The sequence below is a fragment of the Penicillium macrosclerotiorum genome, assembly GCF_028827735.1.
Source record: "Penicillium macrosclerotiorum strain IBT 26536 chromosome Unknown utg000003l_segment0_segment0, whole genome shotgun sequence".
NCBI lineage: Eukaryota > Fungi > Ascomycota > Eurotiomycetes > Eurotiales > Aspergillaceae > Penicillium > Penicillium macrosclerotiorum.
In genome coordinates this window covers 2026524-2044331 of record NW_026643083.1, presented here as the reverse complement: position 1 = coordinate 2044331, position 17808 = coordinate 2026524, and the positions used below count along the sequence as shown (strand labels likewise).

At 48.5% G+C, this 17808-nt stretch overlaps 6 protein-coding genes across 6 annotated transcripts; 3 read left to right on the top strand and 3 right to left on the bottom strand.

The window, feature by feature from the left end:
- Positions 1-1790: 1790 nt before the first annotated feature.
- On the bottom strand, positions 1791-2834 carry N7462_003624 (IMPACT family protein; the record flags this gene model as incomplete). The annotated part of the gene is made up of 1 exon (XM_057075350.1): positions 1791-2834. The coding sequence occupies one exon, from the start codon at positions 2832-2834 to the stop codon at positions 1791-1793; it is 1044 nt and encodes a 347-aa protein (XP_056934855.1).
- A 706-nt stretch (positions 2835-3540) lies between these two features.
- N7462_003623 (DNA-binding domain-containing protein) lies at positions 3541-5463 on the top strand (the record flags this gene model as incomplete). The annotated part of the gene is made up of 2 exons (XM_057075349.1): positions 3541-3570; positions 3625-5463. The coding sequence occupies 2 exons, from the start codon at positions 3541-3543 to the stop codon at positions 5461-5463; spliced, it is 1869 nt and encodes a 622-aa protein (XP_056934854.1).
- Positions 5464-7763: 2300 nt separating this feature from the next.
- Positions 7764-8787, bottom strand: N7462_003622 (oxidoreductase, short-chain dehydrogenase/reductase family; the record flags this gene model as incomplete). The annotated part of the gene is made up of 2 exons (XM_057075348.1): positions 7764-8608; positions 8718-8787. 2 exons carry the CDS (start codon positions 8785-8787, stop codon positions 7764-7766), a joined length of 915 nt encoding a protein of 304 aa, XP_056934853.1.
- Positions 8788-10756: 1969 nt separating this feature from the next.
- Positions 10757-11983, top strand: N7462_003621 (branched-chain amino acid aminotransferase; the record flags this gene model as incomplete). The annotated part of the gene is made up of 2 exons (XM_057075347.1): positions 10757-11731; positions 11819-11983. 2 exons carry the CDS (start codon positions 10757-10759, stop codon positions 11981-11983), a joined length of 1140 nt encoding a protein of 379 aa, XP_056934852.1.
- Positions 11984-12207: 224 nt separating this feature from the next.
- Positions 12208-14127, bottom strand: N7462_003620 (putative aromatic amino acid aminotransferase; the record flags this gene model as incomplete). Its single annotated transcript, XM_057075346.1, has 3 exons — positions 12208-13264; positions 13347-13905; positions 13995-14127. 3 exons carry the CDS (start codon positions 14125-14127, stop codon positions 12208-12210), a joined length of 1749 nt encoding a protein of 582 aa, XP_056934851.1.
- A 1149-nt stretch (positions 14128-15276) lies between these two features.
- N7462_003619 (LCCL domain-containing protein) lies at positions 15277-17433 on the top strand (the record flags this gene model as incomplete). The annotated part of the gene is made up of 2 exons (XM_057075345.1): positions 15277-15740; positions 15807-17433. 2 exons carry the CDS (start codon positions 15277-15279, stop codon positions 17431-17433), a joined length of 2091 nt encoding a protein of 696 aa, XP_056934850.1.
- Positions 17434-17808: the final 375 nt, after the last annotated feature.

Genomic DNA, 17808 nt, shown 5'->3' with positions numbered 1-17808 from the left:
ATAGTATTCTAGGGAGATAATGTAAATTAATCTTAATATCGTATTGTGTTTATTATTAGCGTAGGCTAGAAACCCAGTAATACTAGTAAATTTAGAAAGATTACGTGTTAGAAAATAACTACTTGTACAGGGTAGAAAGCCTGTCAACTAGGTAGGAAGATAAACGTCAAGTAAGGAAGGCAAAACACTATTTCTTGCTATCATAGATCTCTCCATAATCCTCAATTTATGTACAGGCTTCAACACTTTCCCACATAACCAAATAAAGGCGATAGATTATATTATAATATACGGACTAACGTAGCCTATATCTAATAGAGGTAAGCAAAGGCTATAGGAAAGAGGGGTTTATGAATCCCTAATAGAAGGGCACCGAACCCTCAGGGCCTTGTAGGTTATACATCTATGTTAGGGAGAAGTAGGGCTGTCATGACGAAGCCTGACCGACAAGGGGTTGAACTGACACCTAAGGCACTGAGTTAGGAATAGCCTCATGTTGTAATATTATATGACAGTTAACTAGGAACAGCTATAGTGTTTCCTTATACCGAGAGACTTTTTAGGTTCTTCGCCTACTACTAGGGATAGATAGGTAGTTTCTAGGAGCTTTTCGGTATTACTTAAGAATTCTTTTACTATAGCAGATAGAACTAGTCTATTGATTCCCTAAGATAGTAGGAATAGATTATCTTCTATAATAGATAGGTGTAGGGGATAGGATACTTAGAGGTAGTCGGATCGAGCTTAGGTAAGGAGGTCGAAATCGCGGGACTAGCGGAGCGCTTCTTCCCGATACCTAGTAAATTAATAGACGAGCTTAATAGCATGACGGAGGAGCTTATCGGTCTAGCTATCTATATAGTTTATAAGATAAATACTTAATAGGATCAAGCGTAATCGCTGCGTCTATAGAACGATAGACGGGAGATAGTATAATAGTAGCAGGGCCGCTTAGTAGCTACGGTTAGCTAGCCCGATTAGCTTGATAGCACCTACTCTGTTACAAAAGGGGATAGGCGGTTCAAGGTCTCTCGGGACTCGAGAGGATAAATCAGCGGTCGAACGAAAGCAAGAAAACGATAGAAACAGAACCCGAAGGATACCCTTAGATAATAGAAGCAAGGGTAGCAGAGGCTAACCGTGATCGAAATTGCCCCAGCAAAGAATAGAACCAAAGTAAGCTCTTATTCTTCTCTATATTCCGATTCCTTAGCTTCAAAGAATGTGCAAGTGATGCAAGCCTCTGCAAGTAAATTCCGGTAGCGATCGCTGCATTTATAGCATTTGGACTTTTCGTAGTCTTCTCAAATCTCGAATGATGAGACGGTATACTGTTTGCTATGGAGGGCATTCTGTGTTCTAGTTTTCTAAGTGATTTTCTAATTGCATATTAACTTTGTTACAGAGGAGTCATTCCACTGTTTGGCTTAAATTCTAGATACCTGAAAATAATCATTGGAGCCAGGATCGAATCTTGACTATGCAGATTTCCTCACAAATTGAGTTTCAAGTAAGTGGGTACTGTTGGGTACTGTTTAGCCGCTCTAGCCTAGGTATTGTTCCTTATTTGGAAAAGTGTTTTTGCTGTCATGAAGCATCATGAAGTCATGGTAGAATTCTCATCATGCTTGGCAGATTCGGAGCCTGCCGTGTGCAGGGTTGTATATACTGGCTCGTATAACCCCTGCCATTTATATCTGCCCAAGACAGATGAGCGAGCCTTGGGGGGAAGGAAAAAAGTCTTGAGTGGTTGTCGCGCAAGATGTCGAATCATGATGTATCTCTATATCTTATTTCTTCCCCTTTTTCTTGCTCTTTTCAGCGACACCAGGGCTCTCCTCGCGGGTGAAGCTTCCTTTGATCAAGGCATCTCGGCCAACATCGTTGATCAGTCGAAACCGAGCAGGGCCCAAATGAATCCCACCATACCACCGTGATACCACAACCAAGACGTTCCAAACATCCATAAGCTGCATGACATGGAGTAGACGGCCACCGGCAGCCGTTTCTCCGTCGTCATCGTAGTCCTGAATCACCGTCTCGGCCGCTTCAGGGTCAGGTTGGGTGTCTGAGACGCGGGTCCCGGACTCTTTCTTTTGCTTAATACGCCAAGCGCTGATATTGTGCGTTGCCACCGCTACTTTCTTATCTGTTGCTGTGAGATGATCCAGGAAAGCCTGCGCCTGCGCTAGACTATCGACCCTCACCACTCGGCCCAGAAACACCGACTTCTTTTCTGTGACCACATCAGACAGAATCCATTCTGGTGGGTGTTTGAGTCCCAATGCATCCTCAAGCGAAAGCATAGCGAGAGCATCCGTGGCGCTGTTTGTGGATTCGTTTGCACCTTGGCCCTGAGTCGAATTCCCCGCCATCGCAGAGGAATGCGCTGCTCCAATCGGGTCGCCATCCTTGATATCTCCAATGCTCAATTCCGGAAAAACCTCCACGGCTTCACTGATGACATCGAATAGACAGACTGCACCGGGTTGCCACATCCGCTGCACAATCTCTTCCAATACATCGACTGCGATTTTGCCTTCTCCGCGTGCGGCGGTCGACGCCGTTCCGAGGACGACAGGTCGAGTTTCAGGGTAGGCGGCATCGAAGCCTAGGCGAAAGGAGAGATGTGACTGGCCAGGTATTTGCAGTGTGATTAACGATTGCGCATTGTCGTCGGAGACGACGGTGCCTCCCAGGTCGAGTGTGTTGTTGGTGGTGGGCTGCGCGCCCGCCACGCGGCTCACCGTGATGGTGTCAGGCTCGTAAATAGCATTGATAGCTTCAATTTCCTCGGCGAGGTCTCGATTGGGGAGATCGTCTAGCAGCGACATGGCTCGACATACTCCGTGGGATGAGGTGTGAAAATCGCAAGGTGCGGAGAATTTCCCCGCATTGGAATTTCTCAGGCAGTAAGGCAGAAGACGGAAAGCCGCTCATCGAGGGTGAAAGTCGTCGCCTGGAGCGGCTGGTTTCTCTATACTGCGTACATCTTGAAGCCTAGGGATGTTCAAATAAGCCTGATAGTTTTGTATATCCAAAAACTTAAGCTGCTGGTGTCTCTACAGTATGCCGAAAAGGAGACCGATATACTAGGTCATGCTGATCGCGCGGGGTGTGAAAAAGACAATCTCAAGGAATTTCAACCTTCTCGCCTGGTGAGAACCGCATTAGCCCAAGGAGGACTTCTCATATGAATTTCTTCTTTATTTCGCCATAATGGCCCCAACAAGACTGCTCTCGAAACCGGATAGACTTACCCTGCCTCCAAGAGATCTTGAATGTGGCGATTAGTCATTCCATGATCGGGTTTCGGCACGAGCAACACGTCTGGCTCCCACACGGGCCGAGAGGCAAATATTACTTGGAAGCAAATGCACCATCGAAGACTCCAAATAACTCCAAATCGTTGTTGGAATCTCCCAGACTGTCGACAGGCTGTCGCCTCAGGGAGCCGCAGTCTTTCCTTAGCAATATCGCTACAGGAGATGGAATGCTTTGAAGGCTCAGCGGGGCATCTTCCCAAGTCTTTGCCTTCCGATGCGACGCACGGCATTGGCGCCCCATCAGGTACGTGCTCTTGACACTGATAAAGCATTATATGATAATTAATTTTTTAAATAGAGGTCGATTACTTGGACTCAGCAGGGTTTCCATGGGAGCTTTACTCTTTGGGGAGCTTCTGCCGGGCAACTGAGTTCAATCACTGGCCCTCCCATCAATCCCCAACCGGGCTATCCAACAGATGAGGGCGTCATCGGAAACTGGAATTCTCTTGAGGATTTAAGGACTATGCCATCGTTACCAGAGTCTTACAAGATCTGCACCACGGGCTCTGAGTTCGGTGAATCACAGCAACATGTTTCTGCATCATACGGGGATCTTTTCTCGGCATCTTCAACAGATACTCCACTAATACTACCACCTATGGCTACTGACACCCCTCAAATGCCATATTTAAACACAAATACGCCATTTTATGATACATTTAACGACCCTTTCAATCAAAACAGCAGTAATGAAACTGCATGCAATTCTCGGGCTGTGGGCCCCGTGATGACCCCAAATCCTCGCGCTGGCCTTCCGAGGCGGCGAAGTCGATACTTCTTTTCGAGATCCAGGGAGACTGTAACTCCTATATCAATTCCATTTCAGCCTTCCAGTGATCTTGATCCCATGCAACGCTGGCAAGAATCTCCTCCTGAAGATGAACCGGCTTCAATGTCCGCCATTATGAATGCCGTGAATACATCTGAGCAAAAGACCTCAACCCTCCAAACATATGGTGCCTTCCGTCATCATCGCCGACCAGCTTCTCTGGCAAGTTCCAATAGTGGCACGAGCATATCCTCGTGGCAGTCTGCTACTTCCACTCGATCCACAGCATCAGCAGTATCACAGGATCCACTCGCAGCTCAAAATCAAGGACACAGTCGTGTGGGCAAGAAACGGCGTCAAAAGCCAGCAGTCAAGTCTAGCACCGAGAAAGATCGCCAATTTTGTTGCACGTTCTGTTGTGACAAATTCAAAACCAAGTACGATTGGATCCGTCATGAGAAAGCACTTCACTTGAACCTGGAAACGTGGGTGTGTACGCCATTTGGAGGAGCTCCAGCTTCTCCCCTGAGTGGCAGAAGACATTGTGCTTACTGCCATTGTTTGGACCCTTCTCCTGAACATCTTGAAGAGCATAATTACCATCGGTGTTCTAACGGAGCGCGTACATTCCAACGAAAAGATCATCTTGTTCAACATCTTCGGCTTGTTCATCGCCTTCAAAACATGCCCATGATTGATGAGTGGAAGACCGCTTCTCAATCAGTAACCTCAAGATGCGGCTTTTGTAACTGCCGCCTCGCTAGCTGGGAGGAACGAATCGAGCACCTGGCCGCACACTTTCGAAAAGGCTCGACAATGAAGAGTTGGCAAGGCGATCATGAATTTGAACCTGCCATTGCCGCACAGGTTAAACGTGCTCTGCCGCCATACTATATCGCATCGGAATCCGTTTCCATGGTTCCCTTTTCGGCCACCAACTTCAACACGGTTGATCACTTTGCCCAGATCTCGTCACGGGCTCATTGGGCCAATGATGGAATAGAGAATTGCGAGAACCAACAGATCATGCCGGATGAGACGAATGCTGCGGACGACGTCGACTTGGTTCATTCGCTTGAACAACTTCAGACCCGAGATATCCCTTTAAAATCATTTATGGAGGTTCTTATATTACACCTGAGTCGCTATGCGAGGCAACAAATGAGCCTTGGAGTTCTCCCCACAGACGAGATGTTCCAAAGGGAAGCTCGACAGGTGTTATATGACTCGGAAGATACTTGGAACCAAACCATTGTCGATAATCCCGAGTGGATCGCTTCGTTCCGCAAGCAGCTGTGCGGACAGCTTGATGCCTCAACGAGCGCACAGGATAACTCGCTTAGCTACCTGGTAACAAGAAGCTAGGTTCATGGGAGTTGTAAAGGTGATGTTTATTCTTATGAATGAATTAATGATAAGCTAGTGGTGAAGATATTGTCAAGTAGTAACATAATGCCTTCCTTCGAAAAATAGCATTGCGCTGTTGTTATAATAGATGGAAGCATAAGAAGCTGGAGGAAACAAAGCTAGGGAATATAAATCCGAGGAAAATAAAAGGAAAAGTACTACGAGCTAGTCAAAAGAGCTCTAACGTCCTATAGTAGTTATCGAATATTGAATTGCTCTAGGTCGAGAGCCGTGATAGGTCTCTCCTTAGAGGCATTATCGTGAGTTCTTTATACCGGGGTTCTTAGGCTATCCGACTCGACAGCCGCTTCGGCTTCGGCTACTACCTCGTCGACTATCTTTTCGGCAGCTCTATCGGGGACGGCTTTCTCTGTGAACTAGTAGCTTCGTCGATAGTAATATCTTTTTTTAATAATAATAGATCCTTCGGCGGTAATGGTCTTAGTTATAGAGTCGAATATCTCCATAGTTATCCTAGTCTAGATGAGATTTAGGGTTTTTTTAGCGGTAAGCTGCTAGGCTTCTTGGGTAGCGATCTATTCCTTTTCCTAGGCTTCTTAGACGAGCTTCCTTTTTAGTTGAAAAAGCTTTAGCTATCTAGTCCTTTCAATCTAGGAGACAGCTCTTAAAGTCAGCGGTATTCTCCTCTTTCTTGAATCTTATCATAATATTAGTCTCTTAAGTAGTTATTAGCTCTAAGGCTCCCAAGATATTATTACCTTCCTATTACAGCTCTTAAAGACGCTTAGGTAAGTTAAGTATTTGATGGATTCCTAGGTAGCGTAGTTAAAGGTCTAATACGAGGATTTCTATATTATATTTAGTAGCGACTACTAGAGCTTCTTAATAGTTGTTATACTCCGTCAAGTATTTTCTTAGGACTTTAGTTTAGGACTTTATTTTCGTTATCCGGGGCGCCGAGATTAGAATATATCTTCTCGATTAGTATTATAAGTAGTAGGTTGTTAGGGTGCTACTTGTAGGGTAGCGGTCTGTTGGTCAGATAAGGAAAAATGAATACAATATTGAATCAAAATAGAATCGAGGAAGAATAGTAAAGGTATATTGTTTCAATAATTGAATCTTCAAGAGGTTGAGTTCGAAAGAAAGGGCGATTCTCTTTCTTTTGCTGTAATATCGTTATTCTGCTGACTGCCGAAGGTATGACGATAAAGGAGTCCGATTCTAACTTGTTCTTCTTCATGCACAAATATCATTATGTATACGATTCGTACCCGAAACAAGCCGGTCGGCCGGAATAACATCAAATGTGGTTATTCTATAACAATCAATACTAGTATTATCTTGCTAAAAGATAATGTTAGGCTTATAGATAGGCAAAAGACCTTCTTTTAACGCTTTCATAGAGGATTTCGTTATATAACCTCGCTTCCGACTATTAGATTCCTCCTATTCTATTATAATAAGCTCCGATCGACTACTAAGCTAGATAGCACCCTAGACTATCTATAAAATATCTTTAATATAAATCTACTTTTAATAAGATCACGCCTATAGGCCTTAGAAGCAAATCTCCAACACTATTTAGGCCTAATATTCGACGTTCGTTGAATAGAACACTCGTCTAAAAATATCTAATTTTTAATCCTCAAAGAATCGGTAATCTTTCATTATTTGAATATATAATACCGTCGTTTTAAAGTAGTCTTAAGTCCTAAAGGAATCTTCCTTTTTGATAAACACTTAGAAAGTCGGAATTAGCGAAGAATTCGACAAATTATTGACTTAGATTGATAACTAGGTAAGTAGGCTGATAGCTATTATTTATAGTCTAAAAAGGAGACCGGCGAGGTTGCAATTATAGAAAGATATAATTACGACTACTAAGCTTTCTTGGTCTACCTAAGCGAAGCGCTAAATCAAAGGTGTACTCGTTTTAGTAGCGTTTAAAGACCTAATTTATAGTCTTCGACGAACACCTAGAATCCTGTGCTAGCTAAGCACGCGAAATATCACCTTTTCTAATAGCATATATAGTAGCTTGACGTTGAGCAGGGATTAACTCACTATTTATCTTGCGATGACCACCAAAATCTAGGTAGTTGTAGAAGGAAAGAATATATGTGTGGGTGGCTAGTGTGGTGATAGAGAGTGGGGATCGGAACAGACTTTTGAAACTTTATTGTAGTATGAACATGTTTGATACTTGAGAAGTCATCTTGAAACCAAATCGACTTGACGTGATATGAGAGACCGCTAAATAGAGTGAGATAGGTTCTTTCTATATATCTCTTATCTCACAGGTACGCCTGCAAGGCCTCTTCAGTCCAATCCCACAACCGCTTAGCTAACGCTGCATCCTGGGATGCCTTGTCTAATTTGGTAGAGAGCACCCCAAGCGGCTCGTAGAACTGGCCATTCTGCAGGGTGTCCTTGGCGACTGTCGAAGCCCAGAGCTGATTATGGGCGCCTTCCTCCGGCTTCATCAGCTGGCCCAAGTTGGTCACCCAGACAAAGGCGCGGTTGAAGTACCCTAGGTTCTCGACCAGCCCGGTATTCACGACTCCGGGGGTGACGGAGATACTGGTCATGGCCGGGTATCGAAGTGCGAGCTCACGCGCGTACAGCAGGTTTGCCAACTTGCTCTGGCCGTAGCGGATCCATCCACCAAAGGCGCTGAACTCCTGCTTGGTGCGTACCGCGCCAAAGACGATTCCTCCACCCGGGTGCATCTTGAACCCCAATGAGGTGAGTAGGATAATACGCACGTCCGCTGCTTCTGCTGTCGTCTGGAGGAGTGGCAGCAGCTTGCGGATCAGCAGCGCGTGGCCGAGATGGTTTGTGCCGAATTGGATCTCGTATCCGTCCGCCGTCAGCCCCGGTGGCGTGGCCATGATGCCCGCGTTGCACATCAGAATATCCAAGCGGGATTCTTGGGCTAGAAAAGTCTCTGCGGCCTGTTTCACTGAAGCCAAGGAGGCCAGGTCGCAGGGAAGGAAGGTGACCGGCGTTTTGCTACCAGCTTGTCGGATCTGCTGGATGACTGCATCCGCACTGGCGGCATTCCGACCACTAATGTAGATATGCGCTGGCGATTTTTGCGCTAGTTGCCGTGCACTCTCAGCCCCAAGACCTCCAGTGCCTGGCCGAGCACATAAAGAAGACAAGGATTAGCTCATGATTCATCGTACAAAAAGACTGGATGGAGATATTGGGGCTTTGAGGTTCGTTATTGGTGTAGTGGAACTCACCGCCAGTAATGAGAATGACCTTTCCAGACAAATCGGGCATACTGTCCGGGTTGTACTTAATTGTCGGCATGATGTTTGTTGGAGGGAAAGATGAGATCGAGTGATTTCACGAGATTGGCGTTGGTGTTGTTGTTGATGGTGATGATCGACTACATCCATCTTAGTGATTAGAAAAGAGGAAACCTAGTGCTTAAGGAGGTAGGGATGGACGAATAATCGGCCCGGATTTAGGAAGAATAAGGATCGCAACCGGAGCGGAGTAATACTAGAATCCGTTAATCTATCAATTGTACCTTGTTACGGACCTCACTAAGTTGGGGGCCGCAGCCTACAGATGGCCCCATATTGTTTTTTTGAGTACCCTACGGGTACCCGCGAACCCGCCAAGAACCCAGGAGCCTTTAAATTACAAAATAATATATGGAAGAAATTATTACAGACAAAGATCCGCTATATGGTATATGTTACGTGTATTCAGAAGTCTTGGGGGGCTTTGAAAGGGCCGAAACCAGACCCGCGGTTTTGGCGAGGTCTATAACCATGCATTAGCGCAGTCACATTCAAGGCATCCCCAGACAACAACCAACGGGCCACTTCACCTTGCTCCCGGACATTCCAGGAGCAGTGTGGGCACTAAATCCAGAAGGGACCAATGGTGCAGGAATCGGCCTCTGATTGAGCGTTACTTTTACAGACAAGGGTTCTTAAGCCCAAAATAAGTTAAGTCTTTGTTGCTAAGTAATACAGCTGATATAATGAACTAGTAGTCATATAATAGGTTTATTACTGTAGTCAATAGTGTTTCCACCGATATTTATTTGCCTTGACCTATTCTTCCTCGATTCTATTTCGATTCAATATTGTATTCATTTTTTCTTACCTGACCAAAAAGGCCGTTGCACTGGAAGCAGCACCCTGACAATATATATTTGTATTGAAATCAGCTAGCGAGATAGATAGTAGTTTATATAATCCTAGAAAGTTTTAGAACTAGTAAGCGAGCTCGATCATATACGCTAATCTAGCTATCTAGAGAAAGCGACTAGGTTTTCGGTTAGTCCGGTCGACTATTAGAGCTTCGATACAAAGTGATAGAGTAAGGATAATTAGTAGAAGGGTTAAGGCGTTCGGGCGCGGCTTTTTAGCCGAACAAGATAAAAGGGGAGAACGTTCGGATAAAATAGTACTAATAATTAATATATTGCAAAAAGGGACTCGAAATCGACTCCTAGGGATAAGCTCCCTAGAGAAAAAACTTGGGTTTAATACGAATTAGTAACAAGAAGCTAAGTTCCATAGGAGTTGTAAAGGTGATATTCATTCTTATGAGGAAATTAATGTTAAAATAGCGGTGACGATATTGTCACGCAGGAACACTACCTAGTGGATTGACGGTTAGTAAGAATGGGGGATAACTAACAATTAATTGATGACTGGTGAACAGTCTAGATTCCAGAGAACGGACGACGTGGCATCGAATATTTCACTTAAGCTTTTTCCGCAAGAAGCTGTTGTCGCTTTGGCCTTCGGATTAGCAGGATGCCTACTGGTCGCAACCCCGCCACCCAAAATCTTAGCGAACGAATGGCCAATCATTACTATATAAGGCTCTGTAGAATTCAAAGCAGCAGTAAAATGCAATACCACTCACATTGGAAGGAATGAATCAAGGATTTAAGCAATCAGATCTCGGAATGGGACTCCAACAGCAACAATCATCCGGCAAACCCTCGCTGTGAACTGGCGTCCTGGCCTCCGCGAGCGCAACCGAACTTCCTCCCGCACCCCCATGTAACCAAGTGGAGCATGGAGACCGCAGTGATTGCTTGTTTGATACTGAACCCACCCCTCGCCCCGACGGCCCCGGGCTCAATGGCCCCAAGATCGACAGCCCCAACTTCGAACTACCCGAGTCCTGATAAGTCCCAATGACTCGAGCACAGCTTTATGAACATAAATAGAAATCGACTTGCTGTTCATCTTTCGCGCCGGAGACGCTTTCGACTCTTCTTCTTGTCCATCACTCCTAAACTGTCACCATGTCAAGCTCCCGAGAGTCTCAGCCACTCGATGCATCCAAGTTAACTTACGAATATACCAAAACCCCCCAACAGGTCCCAGATGAGGATACTGCCTTCAGCAGCGATGAGACTATCTGCACCGACCATATGATCACGGTTCCCTGGACTGCCAAATCAGGCTGGTCGACACCAGAACTCAAGCCGTACGGACCGCTCAGTCTAATGCCCACGGCGTCCTGTCTACACTACGCGCACGAGTGTTTCGAGGGGATGAAGGTATACCGGGGGTACGATGGCCAACTCCGCCTGTTCCGGCCAGATCGCAACACGAAGCGCCTCCGGATGTCGGCCGAGCGTATCGCGCTGCCGGGATTCAACCCGGACGAGCTCAAACAACTCATCACTGCATTGGTGGCTGTCGATGGCCCGAAATGGCTGCCTAAAGACCGACCCGGCGCTTTTCTCTACATCCGACCCACGTTGATTGGCTCTTACCCCAGCATCGCCGTCACCCCGCCCAAACAGGCCCTTCTATACATTATCCTCGGGTTTTTAGGGCCGCGAACCGCTCTTGAGGGCGGGAAACGCCTACTCACCTCGCCAGACGACATGGTCCGGTCGTGGGTGGGAGGGTTTGGCTATGCCAAAGTCGGCGCGAATTACGGCCCGTCAGTGCTGGCCAGTCAGGAAGCTGCCCGGCAAGGGTTTCATCAGATTCTCTGGTTATATGGTGAGCAAGGCCAATGCACCGAGGCCGGTGCAAGCAACTTCTTTGTTGTTTGGAAGCGAAGAGATGGCAAAACGGAGCTTATCACAGCACCGCTGGATGATCAATTGATTCTAGAGGGCGTTACGCGCCAAAGCTGTCTCGATCTGGCGAGGGAGCGCCTGAGTGAGGGGATTGAAATTACCGAGAAAAGGTTCACGATCAGTGATTTACTCGAAGCAGCGGAAGAGAATCGTCTCTTGGAGGCGTTCTCGGCTGGCACGGCTGTAAGTTACTCTCTCGGGTCATGTCAATTGCGCTGATGAAATCCCTTGCTGATGAATGATTTCTTTGCTTTTTTGCTCTTTTGACAGTGGTTCGTTACTCCCATCGCAAAGATCCATCACCGAGGTAAAGATATCAATGTTCCTATGGGGGCCGACGGCGGACCTGGTGAGATTACTGGTAAACTGAGGACGTGGCTCCACGATATCATGTATGGCCGCACCACGCACGAGTGGGCTACTATCGTATCTTAATTATTCTATCCGAACTAAAATTGCGGGAAAATTCGATCTGATGGAGATCACAATGTGCGAAGGAAAACAGACTTGTACTGCCTCTGTCACTCTGTGGGCTAAAGACCTAGGACCTGATTAGATAGGCATATAACGGGACAACTGATTATCAGAATAGAAGGAAGACAACGATCTGAGAAATATTCGCAATCGAAAAAGATCTAATACGACCCCACAAGACCTCTTTAGCATCCAGGTCCTAGAAAGCTCACAGCGTCAGGTCCCAAATTCTTTGTCTGCATTGCCAAAACCTCCTCGTCATCCAATCCATCTAAATCCGTTCGTTTCCAGAACGATCGGAAGCCCTCAACAAGACGACGGGTGTACGGCACCACATCTTCGGCATCCATTGGGGCAAAAGCGATGCGGATGTACTTGTGGGCTACTTTGGCCGACTCTGGAGTTGGTGCAAATAGACTACCCGGGCCCACCAAGCACGAGTGCGGCTTCCTAGTGAGATGGATCCAGAATGCCTTGGATAATCGCTCGGCGCTATACTGCGATCGCAAGCGATGCGTATCGAAGCACACTTCCACCCAGGCAAACATGCCGCCTTTGGGCCACACGAAATCAAACATCTGCACTCGGTCGACTACTTCCCACCCATCAACATGATCGTCAACATGAGAAGTATCCGGAGTTTCGGAGAGCAAGAATTTGCTCTCCTCTAGGATCGTGCACATGGCTTTCATGCGCCGTTCATAACCACCACGCAGACCCTCCAGCCAGCGTACCCAGCCATCCATTTGCCAAGACTGGCCATCTTGCTTCTTTGTGCTACCAAATGGGTTTCCATCGTCTTGGCTTCCCATGATTGTTTGAGCCACGACGGACTGGACAAAGCCGGAGGGCTGCTGGGATGTCACCTCGGTAATCCGAGCCACGCGTTCGATGACGGCAGGCTGTGCCGTCATCCAGCCGAGGCGACTTCCCGGCGCGATTGTTTTGGAGAAGGTGTCCAGCCGGACCACGCGACCTTCGGTATCGACTGAGAGGTAGGAAGGGACCAGCGAGTCCAAAAACGCGTAGCCCGAGGACCGACCATCGGGGTTATAGCTTCGCTTGTATGGAGTGGATTCCCGGGTGCCTCGAGCCTTAGCCTCCGATTCGTATGCCGAGGGAAATTGCAGATTCCAATACGGCTCATCCTCGACGATGATCACATCGTATTTGACGCAGAGTGCATAGATTTCCTTTCGCCGCTCAAGCGAGAGCGTACCTCCAGTTGGATTTTGCCCGATCCTACCGGTGCGATCTGGATGAGCTGCGACGGTTCCAAGTAATTGAGAAGGGGGAGAGAGGACGAGAGATGTCAAACACTCACGTTACGGTATACATCAGGTGTGGTCGCCAACCACGACGAAAATCCCAATTCTCCAGCACATCCGCCAGACCTCCCTTGCCCGCGGCTCTCATGCCTTGGCCATCCATGCCCACACTGACTACGTTCAGTCCACGCGGGCTGATTGTTTGGATGGCATTCATATAGGCGAATTCTTCGCACAGGACGCCCTGACGCTGCTGGATCCAATCGCGGTCGGGATTCCAGACGTTGGTGAAGAGCTCGATTGCCTTGGAGAAGCCATCGGTGTTGCCACAGGTGAGGATGATCTCGGGTCCTTCGGCATACGGCACATTTGGATGCAGATGGTCGCGGGTGAACTGTCGCAGGAAGGCGAGAAGTGGCGGGTACCCTTCGGCTGTGCCATACTGCAGGGCGGTACTCAGATCAATCTTGCGCGATAGGTCGGTCTGCGTGCTCTGCTTGGGGACAGTGACTCGGTCGGCCTTGGAATCATCTTTTGTTGACGGCTGCAAACGCTGAGGACGAGCGACCGTGGCTTCGAGGGTGTCATAGGGGAAGTACGAAGGATGTGGGAGGCCTGTAGATCACTCGGTGATGTGGAATATTAGCCCCGGCACATCTTCCCATAGTCATCGTATACCGTTCCACCACGATAGATATCCATACCACCGGCAAAATTGGCAATGTTCGGGATGAGATAGTACTTGTAGAAGCTCTTGACACCGCTCGGAGTGCGATTCTTGGCTGCAAAGGAAAAATGGTGGGAAATGTCCACGGGCGGAGCTATGCAGGCGGCCATCACGAATCCACCTGTCTCAACGTCTAACGGTCGTGCAGATGGCCTGTTCACGGAGAGTGGAAAACGGTGAAAAATGGACCGTGGCACCTATCTATGCCAATTCCACCTTCCAGCTCGCGAACTAGTGAACTAATCAATGAATTCTCGATTTCTAAGCTAATCTCTCCCTCCTTCCCGCCCACTCTCTCTCTCTTCCGGGGGCCCCGCACTGACGCCCACTCGCCGTGTGCTTGATAAGCACCGTTAGGTCGCCGGAGAACGGCACGATTGGACCGTGCGAGGGTTCTCTGGGACAGAAAGATAAGACATTATAGTATGTTCAGGTCGAACGTGGATCTAGGCCTGTTCCGACCACCCTAGGGCGACTATTTAATCGGAGATGATCGAGATTTTCGAGATAATCTACCGAGATAATCTATCGAGATAATCTATCGAGATAATCTAACCTTCATCGAGTATGGCCTAGGACGCCGAAGTACATCTCGGTACTGGTCCTCCGCGGTGGCGATGGTCTTTCCAGGCACCCAAAAAGCTTGGATCTCCCGAAACCCGAAACCCTTGCGGGGAACCTCCAGAGATCGATTATGGGTTGCACCGTCCTGCATTAGTGTTGCCCCGAATGCTCGTTTGGCTTTACGCAAGTCCCCGTATCCGCTGATCGCAGCCGCACCTCTCTCGCACTGTATAGCGGTGGATCACGACGTGCCATGTCCCAGCAGTCGCAAGACCCAGGGACCCCAAGACCCTGTCGCGCAGAGAACGAAGCCTGCCATCAGTGGCGCCGTCGCCACTGGGGCTCGGCAGGGCAGGTGATTGGCTGCCTGAGAGCCTGCGCATCTCCGGCCCCAGTCACCTGTGTTCCGCCGCCGAACTCCCCTTCACCTCTTTCAACACTCTCTTGCTGGGATACAATACCCTTAGACCGCCATATATCCTCCGTTCTCCATTCCTTTTGACGATCCTTTTCGAATTCTCGCATTGCCCAGAGCGCTTCATGGTTCTGGCGGATCGGCCCTAACGAACCCGCCTTGGGGAAGATCTCCACCCGCGCGCCTAGCGTTCCCGACCGCTCCGGCAACCGACATACCTGTTCGTTCGTTCTGAATCTCACCAACGGTCTTTCTTTACTCTCCAGAGTTACCCTCAATCATGCTGGGAGACGGTCGTGAAGAGGGCACCCGGCTCTATGTGCCTCCGCTCCTCGAGGACGATGAGCGCCTTGCCAATCCCGACGCTTCCGAAGATCTCCCGCCGCCCGATGTGGAAGCAGGCCATGCCCTCCCGGTGTGGTTGCAGGAGTCATCCAAATCCTTTCGCTGGGGATGGGTGCCATTGCCAATAAGGAAGGCTGGTCGTGTCACCGCCAGCTGGATCAAAGGCCCTGATCCACCTCATATGCTCTTGTTGAAGCCGTTGTTCCCGCGTATCCAAGAACTGCCCGTCCAATATCTGGACCACTTCTTCCCCAAGCGCAAGCAGAAGATGGGCCTTTTATTCGTGTTATATTTGTCCTGGTTCTTGCCCTGGTTCCTGGTTTTGCTCCATTCTCGGTCTGCTGGATACATTGAAGGTTATGGTCAACTTCAGACACTCTCATGCTCCACCAATTTCTGGTTCGTTGTGAAATCCAACGCGCGCTCTTCTTCTGAAATCCGCTAACCTTCAATCATCTCATGTAGGGCATTTGACAATGGATGTGGGATGAATGGCAACGACTGCCGACCGTTTTCCGCCTCGGCCGTTGCCTTCCGCTGTCCTGCAAATTGTCGCGATACCAAGTTGCTGGAACCCCATGTTGTGGGAAACCAAAGTCTCAACTACCAAGGGCTTGTGATTGGAGGCTCTCAGTCGCAGTCATCCGACCAGGCTATCTACCGGGCTGACAGTTTTGTTTGCCAGGCGGCCATTCATGCAGGTGCCATCTCGAACGACGGTGGCTGCGGTGTTGCGAAACTTGAAGGCGCAGCGCACTCCTTTCCGTCGGTGCAAGAGCACGGGATTTTGTCAGTGGGCTTTCCGTCAACTTTCCCTAAGGCATTCAGTTTTCTCAAGCTGTCTTCATCGCAAGCCAACTGTCCAGCCGACCCGCGCTGGCCGCTTCTTGGGGTGACCGCAGCTGCTGTGGGAGTTCTCTGGCTCTTCTGTACATCTCCGCCCGTACTCTTCTTCAGTGCATTCTTTATGGTCTTTTGCCACACTGGACTTGTTGCCGACCCGCCATCATATCCTTACCTTTCCGAGTTGGTCTCCACCTTACTTTCCCGGCTGCTGCCTGCGTCCTTTGTGATCTATGTTCTGTATAAGTTTTGCGCGGCTCCCCTTCTTCAGCCACTCACATCCCCTATCTATCAGCTAGAGAAGCTGTTGCTGTTTCTGCCAACACTTTTCATCGGCGCGTTGAACAACTATACCTTTGCCCGCTTGATCCCTCTGCAGCGCCTGACGCCGATGGATATTCAGCAACAGCCGGGGGCGAAGGTGGCCCTCGCATTCGTGATTCCAATTGTTCTTGGCATTGTTCTTAGCCAGGCCTGGCAAATCCGACAGGGAGGGCTACTTCCCAGGTATCTCAAGATTTACTGCTCCATGGGCCTGATCATCTTGATTCTCCTTCCATTGCCTGGTCTACGGCTTCGAATTCACCACTATATACTTGCCATTCTGCTTATGCCGGGCACTGCCTTCCCCACACGCCCATCTTTGATCTATCAAGGGTTGCTCCTTGGTCTCTTCATCAACGGCGTCGCCCGGTGGGGATTTGCATCGATTATTGAGACTCCAGCCGCCCTAGGAGAACTTGCTCCTGGTCGCAGTGGTTCTCACGGCTGGTGGGGCAACACATACCCGAATGTCACTAACTCATCAGTACAAATCTCGCTTCCTGAACCGGACTCCAACGCCACGTATCGCGGCAACGGAAACATCACTTTCTCCCTGTGGGAGCCTGAACTTATGACTCAGCTCTCCGTGGACGGCGTATCAGTCTTGCTGAATGATGTGGAGCGTTGGCGTGGCTTTTTGGACGAAGACAAGGACGGCGAGTTCACTTGGCACCGTCATGGCCACGAGGGTTTGGAGTTGATCAAGATGCCTATTCTCCAAAACCGTGGCCTTCATGCATCTGAACCAGAGCCCCAGTCAGTCATTTTATCCAGTGATCAGTCCGATGATCAGCCCGATGACAAACCTGAGGATCTATTTTTCCGATTTGCATTCTTGCGTGGTGCCGAGGCTGGCACCTACGGTCCCGCTGGGGTCTGGAGAAGCGACGGGTCTTGGGTCCCACCGCCTTCCCCCAAGTCATAGTCCCCAGGTTACATCGCACCTCTTGGTGATTTTTTATCTCTTTGTACTCTCGAACCTTGCGCTGTTTTTGATCTTTGCTGGATAGATGATACAACGATGCTGGGTGTGCTGGACGCGCTCTATCCACTTGAGTGGTAGACCTTGGCAAATGTGTTTTTGCTGAAAGACACTCATTGATGACCGACTACGTTAAATGAAGATATTATGTTGATAGCCCTTTTTTTTCGGAGTTTTATGTATTTACCAGAATTATAAAGCCTGATTAGTAGGAATATATGTAGTAGCTATACTCGTTCCACTCAGCTTCTCCCTCTATCTGCGCTTGATCGCCTGATTGCAAACTGCCCTTCGGTTCCCGCACGTGATCCCCTAGGT